At 44.6% G+C, this 26222-nt stretch overlaps 1 protein-coding gene across 3 annotated transcripts in view; it reads right to left on the bottom strand.

Annotated features, from left to right (window-relative positions):
- sorcs2 (sortilin-related VPS10 domain containing receptor 2) overlaps positions 1–21783 on the bottom strand; it is a 246459-nt gene extending 224676 nt beyond the window's left edge. For 2 of the 3 annotated variants that reach the window (XM_035426346.1, XM_035426347.1), the window contains exon 1: positions 21117–21783. In XM_035426346.1, the coding sequence (XP_035282237.1) occupies positions 21117–21461 (345 nt within the window). In that variant the 5' untranslated portion in view covers positions 21462–21783. The remainder of the gene's footprint in view (positions 1–21116) is intronic. The other variant, XM_035426348.1, reaches the window with a different exon arrangement.
- Between the last annotated feature and the right edge of the window lie 4439 nt (positions 21784–26222).

The raw sequence follows: 26222 nt of genomic DNA, 5'->3' as shown, positions 1-26222 counted from the left end.
AGACCTTTTCCATAAAAGTAAACAGCTGGACATTCCCACAACATGAGGGCTGTTTCATCAAACTGTTATAAAAATGACCCATCCCAAGAAAAGAGGGTGAAATTAACGCAAAGACCTTCTCTTTCCTTACAAACCAGACACTTCTTAAAGATAGAGAAAGAAACAATTGGAGGGTGGGGGACACAATGATGCAATAGTTGTTTTGAGTTGCAACATAGTCATTTTAAATACGGTTAAACATCAATTTTCTGTTTATGTAATGTCAGGGGAAAAGAACTGCACAGAAAAAAACAGCTGATTGAATGGAATCTCATACAGTAGTAATGTAATGTAAACTGTTCCATTCCATTCATAGAACTGTCGCTATATACCAAATATTGATATAAATTACTATATACTGCATATGGACATAAATGTTTGTATGCATACGAGTGCTCAACTTGCACCATTTCACATTTTAACTCGAGCGTGGAACACAAGGTGAGGCAGACTGTATTTTTTGTGAGTGAACATGAGTTGCTGTGAGATCCTGTTCCAGAGCTGCAGAAACCTCTCTTTCGTTCTTTCTATCTCTCTCTTTCTCTCTCTCACCTCAGAGCTGCTCAGACAGGAAGTGCCCGCAGGAGGTCAGCTCACAGCCCGCGGCCATGTTCCTGCTCTAACCTGCAGGGACGGTTCACACCTGCTGGCACATTGGCACACTGGAGTGGAAACTGGTTCACTCACAAGCTTTACTGCGGAAACTCGTTCACTCACAAGCTTTACTGCGGAAACTCATTCATTCACAAGCTTTACTGCGGAAACTCATTCATTCACAAGCTTTACTGTGGAAACTTGTTCACTCACAAGGTCTACTGCAGAAGCCCCAATGCACTTTAGTAATTTTAGTAAGATACATAAGAATTTGACAGTTGCTGCATGAAAAGCATGGGTGAACCCACTTCCTAATTATGCCGGAATCTCAGCCGCTGAATTTTAACAAGTCAAACAAGCTGAGTGCGAGTTTTCTTTAAGACTGTTTTCCAATTTCACAGAAAACAATTCTAAATGAATTATAAATATAAAATTAAAATAACAGAAATACACGAAAACCCAAAAAGCCACGCTATGAATTTTCACAAGCTGGTTTTGGGGGTTGTGGTCGCCGGGCTGGAGTGGCGAAATCGTTTCCCTTTGACCGGTTCTGAAGCTGTGACAGAACACGGGAGACTGCATCTCTGAGGTCAGCGTGGCAGAGGGCTGAGGGAGAGAGAGAGAGAGACCGCGCCCCGGCGACGCAGCCGCCAGACTGAGACGCGGACACGCCGCAGGGCCGGGGGCCAGGGCAGGAGGAGGACGTACCCTCAAAGGAGCCCGCGGGGCCAGGAGAGCGGTGTAGCGGCTAAATAAACTGGCCTCCTCACAACAGAAACAGTCACAGGTACGAGTCCCAGTTGGCCGTTTGACTATCGCTGTTGCCCCCTTGAGCAAAGCATTTTATTTCAACCGCTACTGAGGTATAAATGGATACGGCTTTGTGTAAATGGAATTATGTAAGGCATAACAAAAAATCCAAGACGCCCTGGACACTGACAATGCACAATGCAATAAAACATGAGAGACTGGCGTAGCCTTTCTGAAAATGCGACGCCCATAAGTGTGAAATCGCTCTAGCGTTGTGTGTAAAAGATCTCTGTGTTTACAGTCTTTATACAGAGAGCTGATGCTCAGGCTGACACATATATAAAGACTTCAATAAGGGCTACAGCACTTCAGAGAACAATGCTCCTCAATAGCTGAATATTTTTCACATGAAGAGTACTTCAGGGATTTGCTTAAGTAAAAAAAAAAAAAAAAAAAACATTGGCAAGCTCCACAGCAACTTCCTAGCACGCTACAGTGGAAGGTGAGGGGGTTATACTGCATGCTCATCTATACTGCTGAAAAGGCAAAAATGATAAAAATAGCATGTCTAAATCCAAACACATGACATCAGGCATAAAGAAAAAAAAACATGATTGTTAGCTACGCAAAACCACTCAAACTCGACTCGCTGGTTTTATTCAATAGTAACAGCAGGTAGACAGTGCTGTTCAAAGAAAGTGTGTCTCCTGTGATGTAATCCCAGGAGGGGGACCAAAGAGAAATAGAAATGTACGCTGTCACACGCAGTTTTTTGTTTTCATTAAATAAACTGAAGATTGAATTGATTTTAATGAATTTGTTCAGCTTAAGAAGCCTCCAAACACTAATGTGCTAAAATGCTACCCAGGGGTGCTTCCAAAACCGCAGGCAGCAGTTGCTTGGGACAGCCCGGGGCCAGCTCAACATCACGCCTCCATCCCTCTGGCCTTAGGTGACCGTTACCTTTCAGCTTCTCACAGAAATGGGGATCAGCCTCTGTAAATCTTTCCACTAGGCATGATTAGCAGGAGCGTCCAGAGAGCGGATGAGCTATTGAACGGTAGGATAATCGGAGCGGTGAGCAGGAACTAATCTGTATTTCAACCTCAAAGTCCAGTCCAGTTCAGCGGTGTCACAAATGGTCACTCCTGGTGGTCCGGCACACCACACTACACTTTATCAGCACAACCTCATGCACACGCATGGACGGGCATGCATACACCATTACATGTACACGCATGCAGGCATACATGCATGCAGGCATATACACACCCCTGCACAGACCAGCACACACACCCACACACACACATACACACACACACACACACACACACAAGTGAATGCATGAGAACACACATACGGCGAGTGAGAGACAAACACCAATGGACACACATACACAGACACACCAACACACACACATACAAAGGCACACACACACATACACACACACTGTTCCGGTCACCTTTGTGTTACAGTCATCTTTGTGTTTATGTTCCTGCAGCTAAATTAATACACTGCCACCAATACATAAATCACATCAGGACTGATAACATATTCATGGGAAATTAAATTCATTCATCACTGGAGAATGCCTTAACTCAACACAGAAGTCTATCTAGTCCAGTAAATTGTTTATTAAATTGAAAGCTGGTGGAAAATTCAGAAAAAGGGACAGAAAAACTGAAATTCTGATTCACTAGAAAATGAAAATATATAATGAAACATTCCGATATATTTTGGTTTGGCTGCATTATCACTGTTAATATGTACTTGTGAGACTAAGTATGGTGAGAAGGCTCTTCCCCTCAAATAGCAAAAGTTTTGCGGTTTCCAGTCCCTATCATCTTTTTTTCACAGATTGCACTGACCAGAAAGAAAAACACATTTTCCCTCCAATTTGTTTCCCCAGTTATCAACGGTTTTTTTCCTCTCTCTCGCTCTCAGAATAGGCTCCACATCTATCCAAAACAACCCCTTCCACATTATTATTATTATTATTATTATTATTATTAATAACAATAATGCTACATAATAATCTACAAGACAGTTTGTCCAGTTTTTTTATGACCAATTAAAATTAATAAGGCTTTTGAGGTACCAAGAGTTCATTGTTTTTCAAAAATATTTCACAATTTAGGCTTGGCTGAACTACAAAGAAGAAAACTGTTCTTATGAAGCAGATTTTGCCCATATTAGAAAAGCCAAATGTCATTTAAAGCAATGCATCTTGGGAGTTCAGGCATGGGTCTCTCTGCTCCTCCAGGCGACACTGTACCCCGGAGTACAAGCTAAATTCTGATTATTGAGCGTAAAATGCAATACTCTCTCATTTTCCACAGAAAGAAAAATCCACCTTTGTCTGGTTTTTCAAGAATTGTGTTGTTAATTATGCAAAGTTGATGCAATATATATATATTTATCACTCAATGAGAATATGAAGGATGACTCATCTGACCATATCACTTTTTTCCACATCTCTGTAGACCACTGCCTAGTTTTTTTGCACCACTGAACTCTCAAATGTGCATTCATCTTTGTAATAAGGGGTTTATGCACTGCAACCCTACTATAATATCCCTCTCTATGTAGTTGTTGACGTACTGTTCTTGCTGACACAGTCTTCTCAGTCACCTGAGGAAGAGTTGCCCTTCTGTTTTCCTTACATATCGCACTAATGCACAAGCATCACGGTCAACAAATGTGCGCTCGACCAACCCTATTTACTGTCTTTCCCATATGTCTAAATGCAGATGTCACATTAGTCATTGTTCCTACTGAAACACTACCCAGTTGAGCAGTGTTTGTGACTGAAGCTCCTGCCATCCGTGGCTCAATAATGAACCCCCTTTTAAAATCACTTAAATATTTTAATCTTGCCATCTTTAGCCAAAATCAAGATCCACTGGGCCTGCTCAGAATTCTTATACATGCCACAGAGCATGACAGGATGTGAATTGCATAATTGCATCACGCAGCACACCTGTATGGATGCACCTGCATTCGTTATGTTTCTCCACTCATTTATGCAGGTTTTTCCTTTAATTTGTCACCCGTCTATATATAGTATTCTATTAATTAAAATGGAACGTAAATTAAAAGACAATGTGCACTGCCTGCTTTGTTAAATGTTTCAAAAGAAGGATATTTCTTTAAATGATTAAGTGATGCTGTTCAGCAGAATAGGCTGACTGAGCTTCACCCGGAGGCTGTGTCTGATGGTTGGTCCTGAGACGACAGGCTAGTGAGCTGGCCAGGCTGAAGTATAAAGCCACAGTACTTTCATGTGCACTGCCTTTTGAATGCAGCAGGAAAAAAGGATTTCACATTCTGTTGAAAAAGTACAAGTGTTCAACATCAATGTGTCACATAGCGATAATAATGAGGGTGGCGCTCATTAATTCTGTATCTGTCTAGTAAATAACCTGTAACTGATGGGCAATTAAACCGGTAGATCGTAAATGAATGAGCGCTGAAAGGCCTCCCTCTCTTCAAAGCTTGCCTGCTTGCTTGCTTTTACTCCAGTATTCCAAAGGCCCCTCATCAAAAAGTTCCTCATACATCGTTTTCTAAATCAAAAGCATGGCTCTCCTGTCCTCTTTCCCTAGAAAACACCGGAACAACACTGAGGAAGAGGATGAGGAGACAAAGTGGTAGAAAAGGGGAATGTTCCTTTCATTAGTACGCAGGTGCAAATGAAATAAATGTATCATTGACGAATAACAATGTGGGCAATTTGCATCTGGAGAGGAGAACTGAAATCAATGACTTAACATTCACCAGGGTTAAAAAAACTGTCACATGAATAAACCATGAACTTGTTTTCCTGTGGTGATACACTACAATTTAAAGACACCTCCAAGATTAGAAGGAGACGAGCAGGAGGGTAGGTTTGGAGCAAAGAAAACAATAAAGGAAATGATAAAAATCCACACAAAAATCAGATGGGAGAACACGCTGCAGATCTTCAATTGAAATAGAGGAACGACACCACAATCATAAGCACCAGTGCATGTTTTTTTCACCTCATCACAGCACGTTTCAGCAGTTCATGATAAAGAAATCGCTCGCTTGTAGACATAATCATTTTTAGGGCCGCGCACTGCCTGTGTGTGATGACTCTGCATGACTGGCTTGTGTGCGAAGACAGCGCTTTGTTCAGCATTTCATGTCTTCAGTCATCACAAACCCAATGGGCGTGGCCCCGTCGTTTCACCCCGGTACAGACTCAGACCTGGCAGCCCTGCGGCACAGTGACTCACGCTCAGAGGGCCGGAAACCCACGTCCCACTAGGGGATTATGGGAAAGGGGCAGCAGCTGAAGCCTGGACGGTGCGTGACGTTCAGAGTGGCCATTTTCCCCTTTGCCATATTCCTCTGGGAGAAGAAGAAAAGTCCAATAATATTACTGAGGGATTAATTGCTCACAAAGAACACAAAGGCTTGTGGCCTTTTTTCAATTTTCCTGTGAATGTTAATCCTCGCGTACTCGGCGGGGGTGGAGGTGGGGGTGGGGGTGGGGATGAGGCTGGATGTGTCACACACTATGACATCACGGTTTTGTCTGGCTGTAGCAGTCTGCCCGTTTGAACACTTTTCAGTATTTTTGCTTTGGAACCAAATTTTTAATCCACAAATCTTTTCCTCTCTTTTCTCCCATGAAAGAATCCCCAGTCACATTTGAGTACTGTCCCATCACTGCAATGTCCTTCATGAATTCAGGAGAACGTTGAGAGGTACAGCTTTTCCCCTTAAGATGATCTGCCACCTTCCCCTTCACCCTACAGGGCCTCGACAGAGCATCAACCATTCTCACACAAATCCAAGGGGCACTCTTGCACAATAAGGCGGGACAACATGGGGTCACCTGGGGTGACTGACACCCTTCGTTCCTGAGAAATAACCCAGCAGGTCTGCCAGCTACGGTCGGCTGTGGCACAATCAGGATTCCACACATTCGCTACATTGAAAAGGAGGAGTCACCCAACAGCCCCGTGCACTCTGAACGTGTGTTAGCATCAGAGGGAGGTTTAACAGCTCCATGGGGGGTTTTTCCTGCTCTCTGGTGCCCCCTACACCTCCCCCTCCCTCCCCTGAATATTTCAAGCATTAAGACATCGGGGGGGGCGTTCCAGCCTTCCATCCGAGCGGAGAATCCTTACAGGGGGAACGATGCTCTACCATTTGGCCATCACTGGAGCGGGAGTGCGAGCAAGCAGTATTAATTAGAGCGAGGTCACGCTGATTTCAGCTGTCGCCATGATGATACGGGGGGCGGGGGGCGGGGGGTGGGGAGGTGGTGGAGGCAGCAGCTCCCAGCAGCCACAGAACACAGGCTGCGTAATACGGTTGATTCTAGAATGAGGGCTTCACCTAGGCAACGAGCCGCCGCGCTGTCACTCCTGCCAGAAAGAGGATTTATGTGAGGCCTGGAGCCGGAGCTCTGACAGAGACCAGCCCAGAACCACAGTGTCCCTGCTCACAGGGCGTCAGATACACAGCTGATTTATCTACCCCAGCCGGGGCTCTGTCCACAGGGTCCGCCGGGTCACAGGGGACAGTCGAGACTCTGGATAGTAATGCGGGTTGCGAAAAAATAACAGCCATTTATCAGTGTCTAATAAATGGCTAGCATCACCGGTATCCACTAAGTGCATCTTCCATGCTTATGTGTTTCCGAAAACACATTAAATAAACGAGGGGTCTCAAAGTCCAGTCTTGAAAACCAAGAGAACCGAAGATGGTTTATATTTAAATACAGTGATAAATGTTTTTACATTCTTGCCAAGATTATTAAAGCAGAAAGCTGTTTAAAGCAGAAAATGAAAAAAAAAAATCCCTCACATTTACTTGATATCACAACATCAGATTTGAGAAAAAAACATATTTTTCGGTTTACTTAAGAAATACTTCTTTATGGGAGAGATTTTCCACACTCCTTACCAAGCAAATGGTGTTTCATGCAAAAGCTACAAAGAGGGATTTTGGAGTTTGTGTTGATGTACAAGCGTAACCTTTGGGTATGATTCAAGCTGAGTCACACGCAAAAAATGTGAGCGCTTAGCCGACTCAAATTCAGTCTGGATAAGGAGCAGGCCTCAGTGAGGACAACTACAGCTCATCCCCCAGTAAAATGTATGACCCTTTTCGCCCAAATTTCATATCCAGCTCATTCTATGTCTCCTTTGTATTATTGAGATTTAGGAATGAAGGGAACGCACCTAACTTATGGGTTCAACTGCAGTGCCAAACTCCATAGGTAAGAATTCAGTTGCTCTAAAAGCATTTGTGTCTGGTGCTCTGCCACATTTTATTGCATATAAAAACGTATAACTATGTAATTCATGTATGCGTGTTTAAAGGGGATGTGAAGCACTCGGTAATGTGACTCCGGTTTATTTGCTTTTTACCTTTAGATAAGATATGACCTTACATTCGAATCTGAAATTGGCCCATATTCGCTAGGAAAATAAACAAAGGTTTGTTTTTTAACAACAACTAGCATTTTGCACCGCCATTGTGGAGAAAGGTAGGTTGCGACGTCACTCAGTTGGTTTGTCTCAGCTGCTTAATGCATTCCTATTGCTATACAGCTGACTTCCAATTAACTTCAATGATGAATCATGGGGAAAAGAACAAAACAAAAAAAATGGAAGGTCCTTTTGCATTGCCTCGGGTTGCTCAAATGAGTTTTACCAAACAAAACTCACCACGTTTCACGAGCTGCCTCTGACGAGACCGCAGCTACTGTGCCGATGGCTGGCTGCTCAGAAATGGCAGTGGGACGGGGGCGACGGTCGTTCATCAAAATCCCCCTCCTCCACATAATCTGACTTAATAAAGTGGTCCCGGCAGACCAGTCACCATGTCCGACAGGTGGACGGCCATTTCAGGGCAGCCAGCAGCACAGCCACTGCGGTCTCGTGCGTGCTCAATGACATCGTTCTGGGGGTGGTGGTGGTGGCGGGGGGGGGGTGGGGGGGTGCGGATTCATTTCTGGCTGCTCTCGGAGTACGATCACTTCTTCCAGCGAGATCAAAGGTCAGGCGTACAATGAAGACGGGGAAGAGAGTCTACAGCTGTGAGTCATCACAGCAGGCCCCTGAAATAACCAAATATAGCAGCCATCTCGCCCTTACATATTTTCATTATTGAACTGCACACTTCAGCTGTTAGAGGACGACGAAGAAGAAAGCGCCGGCTTATTTCCTCCTCTGTATTCTGCGCAGATAGCCCCTTCAAATAGAAGAGACTTGGGGGTAAATATTTATTTTGTATTCAATTATAGGATACAGTGCAAAAACAAAGAAAAGCGTCCATGACGGAAAACATCTAGATTGCGGGCCTATTTGTTTTTGATTTGTGACAGGGAATACAGACGGGAAAAAAATGACAGAAGACTAGCATGGCCCGTCGTTGAATAAAGATGAATTGGCAAACGACTTTCCCTGCCTTTATGCTGCCATGTGCATGTCCCCCCGCTGCGATATTCAGCTGAGGTCCCCCCCCCCCGCCCCCTCTTCCAAAACAGTGGACAGTGTATTTGCATGCTAACAGCTTGTCCAAATATGCTCCAGAGAGAGCTGCGCATTTGGCTGCGCAGCTCCTCGGACGATGGCTTTAAGATTTAACCGGGCGAAGAAACTCATTACCCTGTGGTAATGGGGCTTTTTTTGTTTGTTTGTTTATGGAGACGACCCGGTCTGACTCTTCACTTCTGCGGTTTCCCTTGGGAACGCAAAATCCCCGCCAATAACAGACACTGTAATCCAGCGAGCGGAGCCTTAGAATCGAACCGGTCTTTGGCCCTCAGGCCATCCGTGGGACACTGCTTCGGTTCCTCAGAAGAGGAGCACTTCACATGAAGCACAAAAGCACACACACAAAGGGACACAGCAAAAGTCTGCAACATCGGATTGTTGTGGGAATCGTCTCCTTTAGATCATTTAGCACATATGCCTAATTGGAGCCTGAAATTCACTTCCTGTTCTTTTTTTTTCTGGAAAAAAGTCAAGAACTGTACTGCGTTAATTTGGATGTGCGAAAAACAACCAGGCCTACACCAAGCAAACTTAAAACATGCTGGATGGATAACTAATTAATCTAATAATGGAACAAAAGGGTCTAAAAATGTTTTCGCACATTCGTATAATGCCACCTTTGAGCATGTATTTACTGTTGAAAAGACTGCTTTGACAAACTGCAAAAAATATTTATTTTGATCATACCAGATATTCAAAAATGCGGCACTCATAAACAACAGCATGCATAAATATGTGACAGCCAGTAATACCACAAGGCCATTATTCACTGAAAACTCAACAGCATTCTGTTGCCCATGATTATAATATAAGCACTATCCTTTTCATGTGCCTATTTCTGACAGCATGTTTGTTGTAACCACCAAAGAGACATCGGGCTCAGATAAAAAAGCTTGAACATTGTGTTCCCGTGTTTTTTTAAAAGCGCCCCCCACCATCCCTTCCCACAATGCCATAATGCACGCTAGCATTATCATGATACCCATGAGCCGCATCCATTCTGACATCATAACATACAAGATGCTGGGCACTGTAGTCAGCAAAATGCACCTGCAACAGTCGGGGACACATTGGGATGGCAAGGTCTAAGGGATGAGGGAGCCACACAAGCATGCATGCCACACGCTGTGGTGCGCTCTACATGAGAGGAGTCTCAGCGGCCAACAGCTTGAGTACAAAGGAAGGCAGAGGAGAGAGAGAGAGAGAGAGATGTAAGCACAGGGCAGATGTTCACCTCTTTAAAAACACAGACAGACGACAGACCAAAGCAATAAAAGTGACTCATGTAGAGCGAATGAAAGCTGGGTGCTGGCTGTGTGGGGTGGACAGCTGCCCAGAGGAACACCTGAGCGAGCCAACGGCACACACACACACACACACACACACACACACACACACACACACACACACACACACAGACACACACACACACACAAAAACACATGCGCGCACACACACACACACACACAGAAAACACCTAAACTGAAATAGACACACATGCACACACACACACACACATATACACATACACACAGAAAACACCTACACTAATATACACACAAATGCACATATATGAACACACACACACACACACACACACACACACAAGGATATGCACAGTCATGCACACCCACAAATGCTGCAGTAAAAAGACCAGGAAACACACACACTAGTACATACACAAATGCTCATTTTCTGATGATGCTCATAACACAGCAGTCTGCTTCAGGACCTCACACAGCTGTAACACTACGCTGGCAGAATGGCATCCCTCTTCTGTCTCTTTGATTTCAAGGAAAAGGCCACAGCTGCACAAGGAACTCACAAAAGTTTTCTTCAAGTGTGAAAAAGACAATTCATTATTTACATGCCTACATAATGACCTTATCCAGACAGACTTACTGTACTAGGCTTACATGTCACCTATCTATACAGCAGTAAGGTTGGGGAGCCACATCAGGTCAAGTACCTTGCTCAAGGACGGCAGTTCAACCTGCATCTTTCTGATTAGAAGCCAAGTACACTGGCTGTTACACCACCACTGCTTGACGCCAGAACCAAATCTACACATGAACGCTGCATGAATTACGATCTTGTGTACTATAATCTCGCGTATTATGATCTCGTGTCATGTGCGAGCCGGTTTTGAATTCAGTATGTTCACACGAACCGGCTGTCAGGTCCTCTCTGCATACAGGTGATTTTGTTTGTCAGGGAGAGAAATGGATTACAATTCTGAGAGCATGCAGATTTCAAACAAAGAACGAGCAAATGAGAAAAAACTGTGGATTCCACACTGCAGACACCAGCAGGAGAGACCCCAGCAGAGATGGTGCTTATTAAGTGAGGCGGAAACTGGAAAATACCGAGGCCTATAAAAATAGCGGAGAGAAAGGGTGAGACTTTGTGCCGGTAGTTCCAGATGATTGTTTTGGTGGTTGCTAGGTTCCCCTACCTCCCCCCCCCTCCATCTCTCCCGTAATCGCCTATTTCATTCCGACGATCCGTGCATCCCAGGGAATGCTGCCTGGTGGCAGAGTTCGCAGCCTGGACCACCTTGGAGGAGCTGGAAGGAGAACCGCCGCCGTTTCACAAGCGGGGGATTTCACCGCCACGGAAACAGCATGACACACTCCCCCTCAGGGCCGCACTTGCCACCGCCATGCGCAGGGGGAAAGGTACATGATTTATGACTGCTATCGCAAATAAAATACGAGTTCCTGACTACTTCCTGACTAATTAGTTATTACCACTTCCTGCATCCAGCTACGGCTGCCCACCAGCCATTAGCTGAGCCTTCTTAGCGGTTAGTGCTCATTTTAGTCATACGTGACAAACATGTTGCATGGTACGACCTGTTTGAATTTAGTACTGTGTAAAATCAAAGGCAGTAAATTCTTCAGCAAATAGCCGACAGTCAGACTGACACATATCTGGCCCCAGGATAAGAATATCTTGTGCTGTGTTGCACCTGTGCTTCACACAGCTGTGGAGACTGGAGAAGTGACACATGCCCAGGACAGAAAGCCCAGGACAGGATTTACATCCAGGTTAAAGGTCGGGGACCGACTGGCAGAGCTGACCTCTTGAGAATTAGTGCCAACATTAGCAGGAAACAGACACCTTGCTGATAACAGAGCAACCTGAGCTTGTCACTACCTGGATCAAGGACACTTGGCCGGTAACAGTACCCAATTTATCACCCTTCAGACAGTCCTGCTACGATAGCCACCACAAACCACGGATGGCTTGACCCATGCAAAATACAAGGACTTCAGTCCACAGTCAGGGAATACAACATATCTAACAAGCATCGCATGTCAAAAGGCTGGCATCTTTAAAACAAGGACACTGGCCCTTAGGGCCATGTAAAACAATGCAAGTACTACAACCATACTGCATAGATAAGAAGAACTGGCTTCAATTATATTTTGAATGCGTATTGTTAAGGGAATCGTAATAATAAAGCAAGCCTGGGGGTCCACTCTGTGCAAACAAGACCAAACTGGACAATATTTTGTTTTATTTATTTATCTTGCTTGGCTTGTTCTTTCTGCATCGCAGGCAAGAGAGCACTTTATTTATACATGTCCTGATTGGCTGGGCAGCCAGAACACGCCGCATTGTGAAACCCCAGATTGGTGGCTTTCACATGGAGACAAAGGGGAAAAAAAACATGAAAGGGAAACGACAAGGCCTACACACAGATGGACCACTGGGGGCAAGATGGAAGAAACCGGAAACATCTGGTTTGGAAGCACCAATCTGCGGAGTACCGGGGGAAGGCTTTGCCGACGCTTCTCTGAGCCACCAGAAGCAAAGATAATTACACTGAGAAGCAAGTGTGACGTTGCGTGTTACTGGGATTAAAGAAAAGCTCGCAGTGTTTGTTTTCTTCCCAGGCCACTGAACTCTGGGGGTTGAGGTTGAGTGTTGGGGATATGGCAGAGTTGAGTGAGAAACAGCAGCCATACCCAGACCCCGAACCCATCGTGCCAGGAAGCTGGGGGAGCAGCACTGCCAAGCAGTAGACGGGGCTCTGCGATTGGCTGGGCAGTGGCTGGAGACGCGGAGAGCGGCGGCGAGCGATGCTAACAGTCTGCTGCCACTCATGGGGGTCTGGCAGCAGCCTTGTTGAACTTGCGTACCTGCCAGCGCCCGTCGCACGGTTCGGGGATAATCGCGGCCTGGCGCTCGGGCCCCGTTCTCCTGGAGGACGTCCCGCAGACCCCGTGTCCGGGATGATTCATCACAGATGGACATGAGCGGTTCCAGCTCTGTCCTCCTCTGACGTTTTTTTTTTCCCTCTTTCAGACCAAAACAGAGCCAACATCCCCCTCCCCCCCTCCCCCCCTCCCCCCCTCCCCCCTCCGGTGTCTCAGTTAACAAATCTCTGCAGCGGCAGCCTCACCAGATGGAACAATCCTCTGGTCCAGGTTGATTTCTGGAAAGCCCGCTTTCTCATGGTCTCTATCAGGAAGAATTTCACAGCTGCGCGACACTCCTGTTCCGAACAGCTGCCAGATGTTCCCACAGCCCATCCCCCCCCACCACCACACACATACACATATACAGACGGGCACACATGCACACAAAAACACGTTTGCATCCTCATACAGGCAGACAGAAATACACACAAAGACACACACACAGACACATGCACACAAACCACCCGCCTGTCTGGTTTCTTTTACCTTTCAGAGACCAATGGCTCATAAAGAGACCCAAGCAGACACACTAAAATAAACAAACATAATCCTCATCTTTTTTGGCAGAAGACTGGCTTTCCTCCCCTGTGATGTGGTGAAAGTTACCTTGAGACTCAAGCTCTACACTGCCATTCTGAATTCCAAAGTCATGCTGACCAGCCTTAAAGCATCGCCGCTGTATAGCAGAATTTGATAGTACTTATCGCTCCTCAAAATTAGCCCGCATGCTGATTCAAATGAGGATAATCACAGTTTACCTGCATGCATTCCATGCGACAGCTGTAACATTTGTGCAAAATTATTTTTATTGGACCTCTATCTTCCTCACAAATAGGGGCGAAAGGTTAACACAGAAAACTCTGTCAATGAGAGCGCAGAAAGGCATTTACCGCCTTCCAAAATATACAATGCTGTTAAAATGGTTCACGGTAGCTTTTGCAGACAGAGTGGGTGACCAGCGGACCAGAGTCACTTGAGACTGATGACGAAAGTCTCTCCCACCCTGGGCGACACTATGGCCAATATGAGTCCCCCCCATTGGGGCTTCAGGCCACAGCTGGCACTAGCATAGTCCAGACTCAAAACCAGACCGTGGGACTCATCCACACAGTGGACAGTGCCTTAATAAAATGAGGCACCCAACAAACCCTTTTAGAGGTAAGAAAGAAAAGGAGAGTGGTTTTAAACTCCAATCAACACCAGATCGCTCTGTCACAGGCACAATCCTTCCCAGGAAACAAATCAATTTGTTTCTCATTAGATGCAATTGAATGTAAATGTTAGCAAGGTACTGTGTTTCTGCAATACAATGGGTGGTTGAAACTTAAAACAGAAAAGCCTGCTAATTGCTCAAAATGGTGAAAAAAAAGTATCCATTTAAAGGTAAGTTCTTAGTTTTTGATTTCTGGCTACTACTACTGCAGAGCAGTGATGTGAAACATACCTTGAACAATGACCAAAAGATACAGATTCAGATAAAACAAACTAAATTACTTCAAGAGCACACTTCATTGGTACAGTTCCCCATTTCTCAGAGTAGAATTTAACTTTCCATTTGCATCTGTGCAGTTAACAAATACCTTTAACATTGTGTCAGTGAAAGATAAGGCCTGCACTTTCTGGTATCAATGCAAATTATTATTTAATATAGTGTGATGCTCCAGACACTGAAATTCTCCATCTAAATTCAGAAAATATCATGTTTATATTAGTGACCGCCACAGGGGATAATCCGATACATGACTGACCGAAATGATCTGAGTATCCTATATCCTACAGCTGGCTCCCAGCAGATACCAGAGAAAGAATATGTGTGTGTGTGTGTGTGTGTGGTATGTGTGCTTGCACGTGTATGCGTGTGCGTGCGCATATGAGCATATGTGTGTGTGTGTATATGATAGAGAGAGCAGGGGTGTGCTGCTCTCCCTCATAATGCCCTTCTTAGCAGGGTAAATGAGCTATCAAGTTCCAGGCAGCTGTCACCACCATGGGGTATAAGACAGGTGATAAAACAGCAACTTCAGTGGTTTGGCTGGTTTTCCTATGTTGTCCAATCCCCGTCCTATTATTCAGTGAGGCTTCGTTGTTAACATTAAAGTCCAGCTAAACTGTGGATCTTAATGTTATTATCGTGTATCACCATGAGGCTAACATACCCGTTGGATGTACATGCACAGTATGAACGAGTCAGCATGGCAAGTGAAGAGGACGCCCAAATCAATTAACTAAGATTAGCCGTGTCCCGGGGAAGGCGAGACTGTGGTTAATTAGCAATAATCTAATGGCCTCTAAAATGAAACTTATAGACACATACCATATGTATCTACTATGGGTTGATTTGTGAAAGGGTCATCCATAAGAACCATAAGGGTCGTAAGAACATAAGTTACCCAAAACTCTCTATACTCTGCTGGACTCCAATACAAAACTGTGGCTTTGGGGCCTTGCAACTCATCATCAAACATGCTCAAGACTACCATATTCCAGATGAAAACGCTACAGAAAAGGCTCCAATCCCACCTAATACCCAAAAGCACAAAATTTTGGCTGTAAAAACTGCTGCAGTACAGAATCATGCAGTTCTTTAAAACTGACCTCTGTTTCTTTCTATCCGTCTCTGTCTGTCTATCTCGCTCATGCACTCACTCTTTTTCTCCGTGCTCGCCCTCTCTCTCTCTATTTCAACTTCCCTCTGCATCTCTCTTTTTGTCTGCCCACAAAAAAGATATGTTTTTCTATGCAAAATCCCCCAAATCTTAATGTTACATAATAACTCAGAGTCAGTATCTTTGTCTGGTTGTATTTGCCTTAATCACGACAAAAGCTCATGGTGAAACAGAGATAAGTAGAGAGAAAATGATTTTTCAGTGCCCCGAAGCTAGTCAACAACTCAAATCAGAAGAACGAGGAAAAGGCAGAGAGGAATTTGCACAAAGAGTGCCTTCTCTACTCTGGAAGCTCCGCGCTTGGAATGCGGCGGAAAGCTGCGGAGCTGTTGCCGATTCTCACAGTATCTTCCGGAACTGACAGCAACAGGGTTCTGGAACTAATGAGGGCTCCTGCAACATAGTGAGGGAGTCTCTGTTCCCGGCGCTCAGCGCCTAACATCTCATGCTCCGTGCGTCAAAACAAAACATCGCCGCAGCGCAGGACCCTCTGAATGGGCCCTCGTTAAATCCACAGGTTTCGATGTCTGCTCCCCCCCCCTCCCACTTCCTGTCGTTCAAAAGCCTGCCTGCGTGATCAAAAAGATGTGATAACCCATTTCGTTCATTTTAGCTGTGTACCATGACTGTAAAAAAAAAGCAATTATGCACACACTCAGCTAATTAATTTTAGCTGCCTTTCATGCTGCTTGATTGTCATCAGGAAAATGTTACCTCCAAGATAACAGCCAGAGTCCCTCTCCGGAGCTACGGACCTATTCGAAGGGGCAGTATAAAAACACCACACCAGCCGCTTGGTTATGTATTATGTACATAGTTAATGCCACTTAGCTGGGAAGAGTGAACACCGATGCCTCTAATTACAGCAAGCTGAAAGTATAATGCATTCTCTAGCCAGAAGGGACGTATGGTAGCCCATCCTAAGATGTGAATAAGAAAGAAGGAGAGGCATATTCCGGGGTATTTCATTATCAGTTCGCAAAAATGAACTCCTGTGCCCCCGTTTCAAACGTCCCTAAGCGAGGAGAGGAGGGAAACGGCCCGTCGGGGGTTCAGCTGTGATTCTGCATTCTGAAGAGAGCCCAGGAGAGGCAGCAGCACATCACTCTTCATGCACTTTAGTGGACAAAGCGGAGGCATTAAAGCTGAAAGCAAACAGCCAGCAAATTGTGCCCTCTTTTAATTACGACTGAGAAACTGCACCCAAGGGCACCACTGTTAGGCTACTAAGCGATCAATAGACTAATGTCTTCTCATGTGGGCATCCACAAAGAACACAGGCATAACAAACTGAAGAAATGGGCATCTGTGTGTGCCTGCGTGTTTGTGTATGTGTGAGTGCGTGTGTATGTGTGTGTGCACCTATGCTTAAAAGATGGCCTAAAGATCACATTTGTATTACCGGGTAAATACAGGAGATATAGGTAAATGCAGGTAAACTGCGTCTCAGGTTATTTTGAATGGGACACACAGTAGTGAAGTGAGCGGTATATTCATGGAAGGCAAAAATTCTGTCAAAGACTAAAGTCTCTTCAACAAGGCCTAAATGACTGTGAGTGCACACACAGCACAGGAGCAGTAACAGCCATCAGTGAGAAGCTCTCTGAAACCTCTCTCCGCTAACAGCTATTTACCCCCCCATCAGACATACATACAGTACATAAATGTACTGACTCTCTCTCTCTCTATCTCTCTCTCTCTCTCTCTCGAAGTCAAGTTGCGAACGGTTTGAGTGCCGCTCTTCCTGTTCAGCACATGGCGGAACTCCGCCCCCTCACCACGCACTCGGCACAGGACCCCCTCCTGCCCGCCGCTCGCATGTCACACAAAGGCGCCATTTAGAAAAGTGAGAAAAGAGCACTCCAGCAACAAGTGGAAAACCTCCCCCGGAGGGAACCGCTGCAACCTCTGGCAGCCAACGCAACGCGACCGCTTACGGTCACTGGAGATCTGCAGCAGGCCCCACACGAAACACAGCCAGGACCAGCACAGCTGAAATCAATGGACCGCACGCCACACAAGCACATGGACGTGTATACACACAGACACACACAATGTCCATACACATACATATATGCATACACACATACGCACATGTACTATGTAAATTCCATAAGACCATGGTCTCTTCCAGGCGTGAATCTCCACCTCAGTCTGTACTACAAATGCAGATCTGGCAATCCACTATCCACCCTCCATCTCAACAACTACAGTATTCAATGGAAAAGAAAGGGACTTGCTTACAAGGTAAACCCCTTAAGTTGAACCGGCCCGCATTTGGGGCAGAGTAGGTTTATTTGCATTCATGCAATTTTCTTTACGGTCAAATTTTCAGTCAATCTGGTCACACAATATACCATTTCAAAGTGTTAAAACTCAAGATTTTATCGGTATGAACTACTTTACAATGTCAATGTCAACGATTCCTTACATGTGGGGTGGTAAAACAAGCTTTGGTGGTCCTCACCTTCTATGCTTTGTGGAAATCCACAAATGACATGAATCACGGTAAGGACACTATCCTTATCACGGCAAGGATCCACAAAACAAAATCCATAGTAATTCGAGAGAAACATTGATAGAATGTCCATTGTTTACTTAGCAATTCTCCGGAAGAATTATCATTGTCCGTTTCGCTGTTGCATACACACCCAAAGCATTGTTTACAAAGGAATGTTATTATCTACAGTTTTTATAGACTCTCAGGAATAAAATGAGCCCCCCCCTTACAAGCTTCTCTGACCAGTACTGGCCAATGGAGTTCCTCAGTATAGCCAATGGGACCTGCAGCAATTCAACGTGAACGGTATAACTTCTGCACAGTACACAGCCAGCCAATGGCAAGCTAATATGGTGACCACTAAGAAGCATTTAGCCTATGCAATTATGCTTCTAATGGTGCATAAGTTGTTAAGCTTGTATAAACGAACACACATTGTTTCTCCTGTGTAAACAAATCATAACATTTTGAGTAAGCACACTGGAAAATTTTCTTGAGAGTTTATGCCTAAAAAGATTGTTGTTTTACCACAAAAAATTATTTTGCAATGCCTGAGTCTAAACAAAAGACTCGACATTTGGAGGTCTTGGAAGAACTCATCTGACAGTGAAAACAGCTCCACAGCAGAGGATATATTCAATGAAGGATCCCATTTTATATTGGTGAGAATCTAAATATATTCTCAAAATATTAATATTATTAGATTCACTTATAAATAAAGTGTAGGCCTGATTTTGAATAATAAAAGTGACATGTGTTTGACATGTTGATGAGAGCATGGTATTTTATGGACCTCAATCAATGGATTAGTAAACTAGATACCTAATATTGTAATTTTCTACAATTTTACAAACCTTGTGCAGCGAGAGGTGGTAAGGGGAGAGCAAGGAGAGGGGGAAGGAGGGGAGGGTGACAGGCAATGGGACAGCAAGCTAATTTCAGCACACACCTTCCATGAACATACAGTATACAATATACCTAAAACAGTATCTTGCTCCTCTGAAGACCCATAATAACACTTGGGTACCAAGTGTCCTTTCAGAGTTGACAAATGGCCTTTTTGCAAATCCACCAAGACATAGCTTAGAAAAAACAATGCTCATTTTTGGTGGTATTGTCATCATGTTTGAACCAGAATTCTGGCTGTGGCTCCATTGTGATTCCAAGCCCACCGGGCACAGCTACAAGCACCTGTAGCCACTCAAAAATAATCTTTTAAGTGAGAAACAAAACCTCCACTTCCACTGGGTTTCAGCTTCTGTTACTTTGTTTTAGAGTAATTCAAACTAAAAAAAAAAAAAAAACAAACAAAAACAAACAAACTCACAAGGGTTAACATCTAGAAAAGACCACGATCATACCGTTCGTCAAAAGGGCTCAATAATAGTAGGCATTTTATTTTGGGTATATTATGTTCATGTTTGTAATTAAAAGGGGTGGGGTGGGGGGTGCTACAGAACGGGTATAGAGGACATAATGACAATTTGATCCAATTATTTCCAGGTAAATATGATCTAGACACCATAAATAATAGTAACTTAAAGAATTTTACTTAAATATATGAATACATATTTCATATATCACATACATTATTACCTACATGCAGTTGACACATTAATGCAGCTAATTACCTAAAATTCTACTATATTTAATGCCTAATTAGACAACATAATAAGAGTACTGTGAAAATGTGCTGGAGCTGGGATTAAGGGAAAATTTGATAATGCGAAAACAAAATTGCATTTGGGATATTCACTTTTCCTCAAACTACGTATTTGGGCGGGGTGAGAGGCGATGATTCTATTTTATTTCCTCGCCTTTTAACAGTTCCCCCATTCTCTTTCTATTTGTACAATTATAGCGTGAATAAGTGATGTCGCCGGCAGACACAAAACCTCCCTCCATCAGCAGTCAATAACCGATTCACAAAGATCACTTGTTCTGTATCGCGCAGTTCGAAGTTACTAACTTCAAGGCAGATCGAAACTAACTTTGAAAATAATTTCACTTATTTGCGCATTTTACACGTTGTAATGTAGACCAAGAATTTCAATACGACATTTTATTTTATTTTTTTAAGCTTGTTTTAAATTTGTTGCAATGAGTACGTAAAAACCTATAAGCAAGTAGACTTGGTTGTTGTTCTGTCATTCTGAGAACACAGTCAATGTAGTTATTTTTAAGATCAATACTATAACCATTTTAGTTGATATTGTTCGGATGGCGGATGCATTCCACAGGTACTCCAAGCTGTCCACTGTCCGTGATAAGTTTAACGAAATGATACATAATTATGACCGTAAAACTACAATAGCTTACCACGCCAAGAATCTGAGCGCATGGGCTGGGGAACCAGTTTATCCGAGCGTCTTTCTCTGTGGAAATGCCGTAGGTCACGTGGAGACAGGTCAACAAAAGACAGGTGCATTTTATGCAATTATTAGGTATGGTCTTAAAGGGTATGGCACACACTTCCAAACTATAAAGTAGGCCACCTTAACAATCAGATATTTTTGCCAAGACATCAATATATTATTGCCCACTAAAGACTTAAGAGCTGAAATTCAACATCACTGTGTATTTTGAAAGATAGAGAGTCGTGCAAAGATGTCCATATAGTTCTGGATAACACCGCGTTTCGAAAGCAGACTCGTCGGCCGTAGAAGTTGGCTGTTGCGTTTTTGGTGATTAGGAACTACTACGTAAAGGTAAATGCAACAACAACTAAACTCCGTTTGCACAAACTGTCATGGTGTCCAGCTCATTTTATACAGCAGGGGAATGCGATACATTTCCTAAAAGGAACAGGACTGGTACTTACGCTGCTGTTTTCTCCGGTCCAGTGGACCATTGCCTGGTTATGAGTGGCATCTCCTTTGAGCACGAACGAGCTGCTGAGTAGCGACACTTTGTCCTGGGACAGCGCTCTCCTGAAGCGCGCGACTCCCATACCACCCGGATCTCCATCATTATTAGTAAAGCTCCGTCTCAGCACTCTGCCACCGCTGCTGTCAAGCACAAGATCCCTGAAGCTCCGGTCTAAAACGCCGCTGTCACATTGCGCCGGTCCCAGCAATGACATCCAAACAGAAATCAAAATAAACACCGGGTACAGGTGCGTGGAAGTGGTTCTTTTCGGAAAGCGAGGTGCGCCGCTTTGCGCCATGCTAGCGCTTTTATCTGATGCTGCCAGAGACTGCGATTGTGAGAGGAAGATAGATAGATAGATCTACTGTAAGCGGAGAAGGAGGGAGGGATTGGAACCAGAGCGAGGGTATACATTGGAAACAACGTGGTCATGACCATCTCTGACAAAGAGGATGCTATGAAAATACTGCTGCTGCCATCTAGCGGTGAACTGAGGAAGTATCACTATGTTTCTTCCTTATTTCCAAGGGTTCTTGTGCTCCATCAGCCCCTCTGGGGTTAGGATCAAACCACCAAAATCTCAATGAATAATTATATTACGTGAACGAATGTCATTAAAGCCATTACATGCTAAGGCATTTTGTGTATTTAAAATGTTTTGGTATATTACTAAAGTTAACGTGAAACTAGCTTAATTTTGTATTGTCATTGCATGTATTTTATTTGGAATAACAGTAATAGGGTCATGCGAACTAAAAATTAATGCGTGAGCTAATTTTAAAGTATGAGCTGCTACCAAGACTACTGTTAGTCTGCACTGCGTTTTAAGTGTGTAGGTTTGTAGTTGCTATGTTGAAAAAGAATCACATTCTATTCATGTGGTGGGAGGATTTTTTAGTGGTCTGGGGAGAGGTCAGGGGTCAACGTTTCGATTGAATCCCACACCTTGTTATCCTAAGTGCTTCTCCGCAGACCCAATTACAGTGAAAGAATTGCACAGGAATGGGATTAACCAGCGGGTCTTGAGCAGGCAGGGGCTTCACTTGGGCTGGAGTCAGATCAAATCCCAAAGGCAAAAAATGCAGATTAGAAACGAGCTTGAGATTGATTGGACCCTTGCACACAGATGTGTGTGTGTGTGTGTGTGCGTGTATGGGTGAGGGGGTGGAGGGTGGGTGTTAGCTACAAGGTTTGAAATTTGTGATCATGATCATTGGATGTTGTGCTATAATGCACTCCCCCCCCCCCCCCCCCCCCCCCCAATCCACACACACACACACACAAACACACAAACTTACACACACACACACACACACTGCCATTATGCTGTCGGATTCACCCTGTTTGGTTATTCTTGCCTTGTTTATTCCTATTAATGAGTTGTCCCAGATTATGTATCCAGGGACTGTATGATGGGCAGAGCTGGGGGGGGGGGGGGGGGGGGGGCTGTGAGTCATGGGGGGTGGAAATGCTGCTGAGTCTGCTCTCAGTACCTCTTCTGTCTGCTTTCCCCAACACTGTTTCGAATGGGGAGAAAATGATAGCACATTTCTCATTAATATGTAAATAATGTGGGTTCAGTTGGTGCATATTTTGCCTGTTGTCTGCTGACCTCTGTTGTCAGTTGTTCTCCTGCGCTGCGTGTAGTAAACGGGGGTTGTAAATATTTGATACTTTTGCACGCGCTGAGGTATGAGCTGAGTTCCACGGCTGCTCTGCTGAATACAGATGCTGTATTGCGCTGTCTTGTGGGTACGGCGGTCGGCACTGACACGAAGGGGCTCGTCTTAAGCTAAAAGGATTTGTCTCTCGCGGTGGCTGTGTTAACGCAAGCTCGGTGTGCCGGGCTCTGCTCTTCGTCGCTTCATTAGTATAACCAGCGTGACGCATCAGGAGCTCAGGTGTCCCCCTTTCTTTTCACTCTGTCCATCAACGGGGACGCTCAGCCCCCGCGCGCACACGGATCTCCGCCGCCAAAGACAAAGGCTTTTCTTTAAATATGTATTCACTTTTTTTTTTTAAAAAGGCTGCCCGGTCGAGCACGCTCGTAATTGACTCTTAAAAGCAGCAGTGTGCGTTGGACTGAACGGATAATCCCGAATCGATACCGGTCTCTAGCCTTTTGCGTTGCACAGTTAATATGTCAGTGTTAGAACCCTATCATGCATTCTTAATGCTAATTGCGTGGTAGAGTGTGTCTGACATCTGACTGGGACTCAGAGTGACACTTATAATATCACACTACCTGCTAGGGTTTGGGTAGGTGGTTCATGAGAGTAGATTAGGATTCGAGGGGGTGGGAAAATAGGGGTGAGGGGCAATGGAGTTAGTGGGTGAGAGGAGGGTTTTGGGAGGAGTAATGATGGTAGGCGGTGAAGGGGGGGGGGGGGTTGGGGGCTGGTATGAGCCAGCCAGGAATAATAACAGAAGAGTTTGTTTACTGTGTCCTGGTACAGCAAGGTCAGTGTTGATGATTGTACATTGTTGTTCAGTGATTAATTGTTTTGGGAGTAGGATGGAAGCGGTAGTCTTGTGTTTAAAAAAATAAATTAAATTGTTTATTTGGCAGACATGATGCAAACAAAGAGGTGACTTACATAACTTACATTCTGTGAACTTATTTAAGTATATAAAATTTTTTTTTTGAAAAATCCCTCCACTTGCATTACATCACGACAGGTTACAGTTCCAAAAAGAGGGTCTCGAGGCATAAGATAAAAACCCTTTAATGCATTATGGCAGAATTATTATTTTTTTATTCAGGTATGTATTTACTAATGGCATTCAGTTTGTGTACACAGCCTAAGAGTAAATCGCAGTCATGTTGGGAGTCACACCAGCAGCCTTCACGTTACAGGTCCTAGTGTTAGCCATTTACACCTCACTCATGCCCTATTGGGAGTTCATTACAAGGGCATGGTCCATGTGTAGCCAATCAGGACCGACACACATAAACAATGGCCCAATGTGGATATTTAGGGGTCTTCTGACTTCAAGTGCAAATTCTAGGGCTATGACAGATTTAGATAACATATTGAGATAATATATTTTTGTATAAAATGGTCAGTTGTCTAAACGCATTCTCCACCTCCCCCAACCCAAAAAAAACAAAACATGTGCCTCTATCATGTCAAGCTGAAAATTTTAGAAGCCAAATATTTAAAACTCATTTATTCATACAATAGTGAGTATGTTCAAAGGTTACCATGCGTTGTACCTGATCAGCTCTCTATTTCTGTCATCTGACTTCACATACCTTGGCCACATCACTGAGGGGGTGCATGCCAATACTAAAAAAAATTAATCCTCTTTTCCTCCACTACCACCTTGTCTTTACCGTGCCCCGGATACCGATCTTTGAGTACTCCCTCCCTCCGGTGTCTCGATATTGGAGGAGACATGTGAAGCACACAGACCTGTATTGGCGTCTCCTCCCCTCCTTTCCTCCACATACGCCTGGATAGCAGACAAGGGGTAGTGGGAGAGGGGAGGAAAGGAGGTGAGGAGTGAAATGAATTGGGACACACCAAAAGTGTTGGGATCTTGACTATGCACCCACTGCCTGTGTTCACAGTATAGTTTTGGCCCTTCCTGATGACATCACTTCCTCTGACTGATCATTCAGATTGCTGTGCATTAATTTCAGTAACAGGTGCCTTATCAGTCATTTACAGGGTTTTTATTGGGACTGCTCAGGTGTGCTGCTGCAGTAATGAACCAGCTGGAAACCGAGCCCACAAGCCCAATAACTGCGTTAAACAGGTGACAAATCATCACACACCGCTCCTCTTCTCTCTTTCCAGCGATAGCTGTCTCCTTCATGGCCGTGACTGTCAATTATGAAATACACATGGGCTAATTCGCTCCCTCTGTTGGACCGCGGCTCAGTCCCCAAACAGTCTCCTGTCACGGTCTGTCTTCCGAGATTAAAAATCGCCGGCGTGATAACTCACCTCCTCTCGGTAAAGCTCTCGATCCACAGCGAATCGGAAGGTGAGTTTCAGAACGCAAAAGGCTGAGCTGTGAGTCGCGTGTGGCAGCTTGTGGAGACCTGCGCCGTACCGCGATGTTTTCCGTGAGGGGAGGGCTGGTTGGTGGAGGGACAGACTGAGTAAGCTGTCCACCCAACCCGGTCTTTCTCTGACGAAGCGGACTGCGCTCTTTAACAGGAAGCTGGGATCAGCACACCAACTAAAGACCACTAACTGTAAAAGAGCTGTTTACGCGCATCTCTCCAAAAACGGCATCTTAATCATTATCAAGGCTGTCACCTGCTGCTTTTCCGCGGGCCAGGAAACCCGGCGAACAGGCTCATGTTCGCTATTTATCAATGGGCTCATACTCCCGCTCGCACCCTACTACCCCGCTCATCTCATAAATACATTTTCATGTCCTGCTGAATAAAATTAAAATAAGGAGCATCCTGCCATCTCCTAATTTAAAGGTAAACTCCCTGAGAACCAGTTAGCTTGTTCATTCTTCAAAAGAGAGTTATCCACAATTTGGAGGAGAGAGAGAGAGCGAGAGAGGGAGAGAGAGAGAGAATGAGCAAAGGAGAGTGTAGTGGGGGTTACATCTGACTAAGCCAGTCTCATGGATGAGTCTGATTGTCTGGGCATGTGGGGAGCCTCTCCTGTGATCTGCAGTGGCACTAGGCAGTAGTTGTAGTGAGCTGAGGGGGCGGGATTTTGGCAGATGTGCTGATTCCTTTCCAGGTCCACCGGGATGAGTGAGAAGCGAACTGCAGTGTAAGAGGACAAAAATGGAGATGGATGGAGCACAGGACTAGAGGGCCGATTATCACTGAGTGTAAACAATCGCTCGCTCTCTCTCTCTCTCTCTCTCTCTCTCTCTCCACCTTAGTTGATGTGTGGTGAGCGTTCTGGCAGAAAATGGCTGCTGTGCATCACCCAGGCTGGTGCTACACTTTGGTGGTGGGTGAGGCGAGTTCCCCCTCATCACTGTAAAGCAGTTTGAGCATCTGGAAAAGTGCTATATAAATGCAATGATGAATTAATTCATTCATTCTTTCTGTCTCTCTCAAATTGTGAATAGGACA

This window comes from Anguilla anguilla, chromosome 7 (genome assembly GCF_013347855.1).
Source record: "Anguilla anguilla isolate fAngAng1 chromosome 7, fAngAng1.pri, whole genome shotgun sequence".
Lineage (NCBI taxonomy): Eukaryota > Metazoa > Chordata > Actinopteri > Anguilliformes > Anguillidae > Anguilla > Anguilla anguilla.
This window is presented reverse-complemented; position numbering and strand designations above follow the sequence as displayed.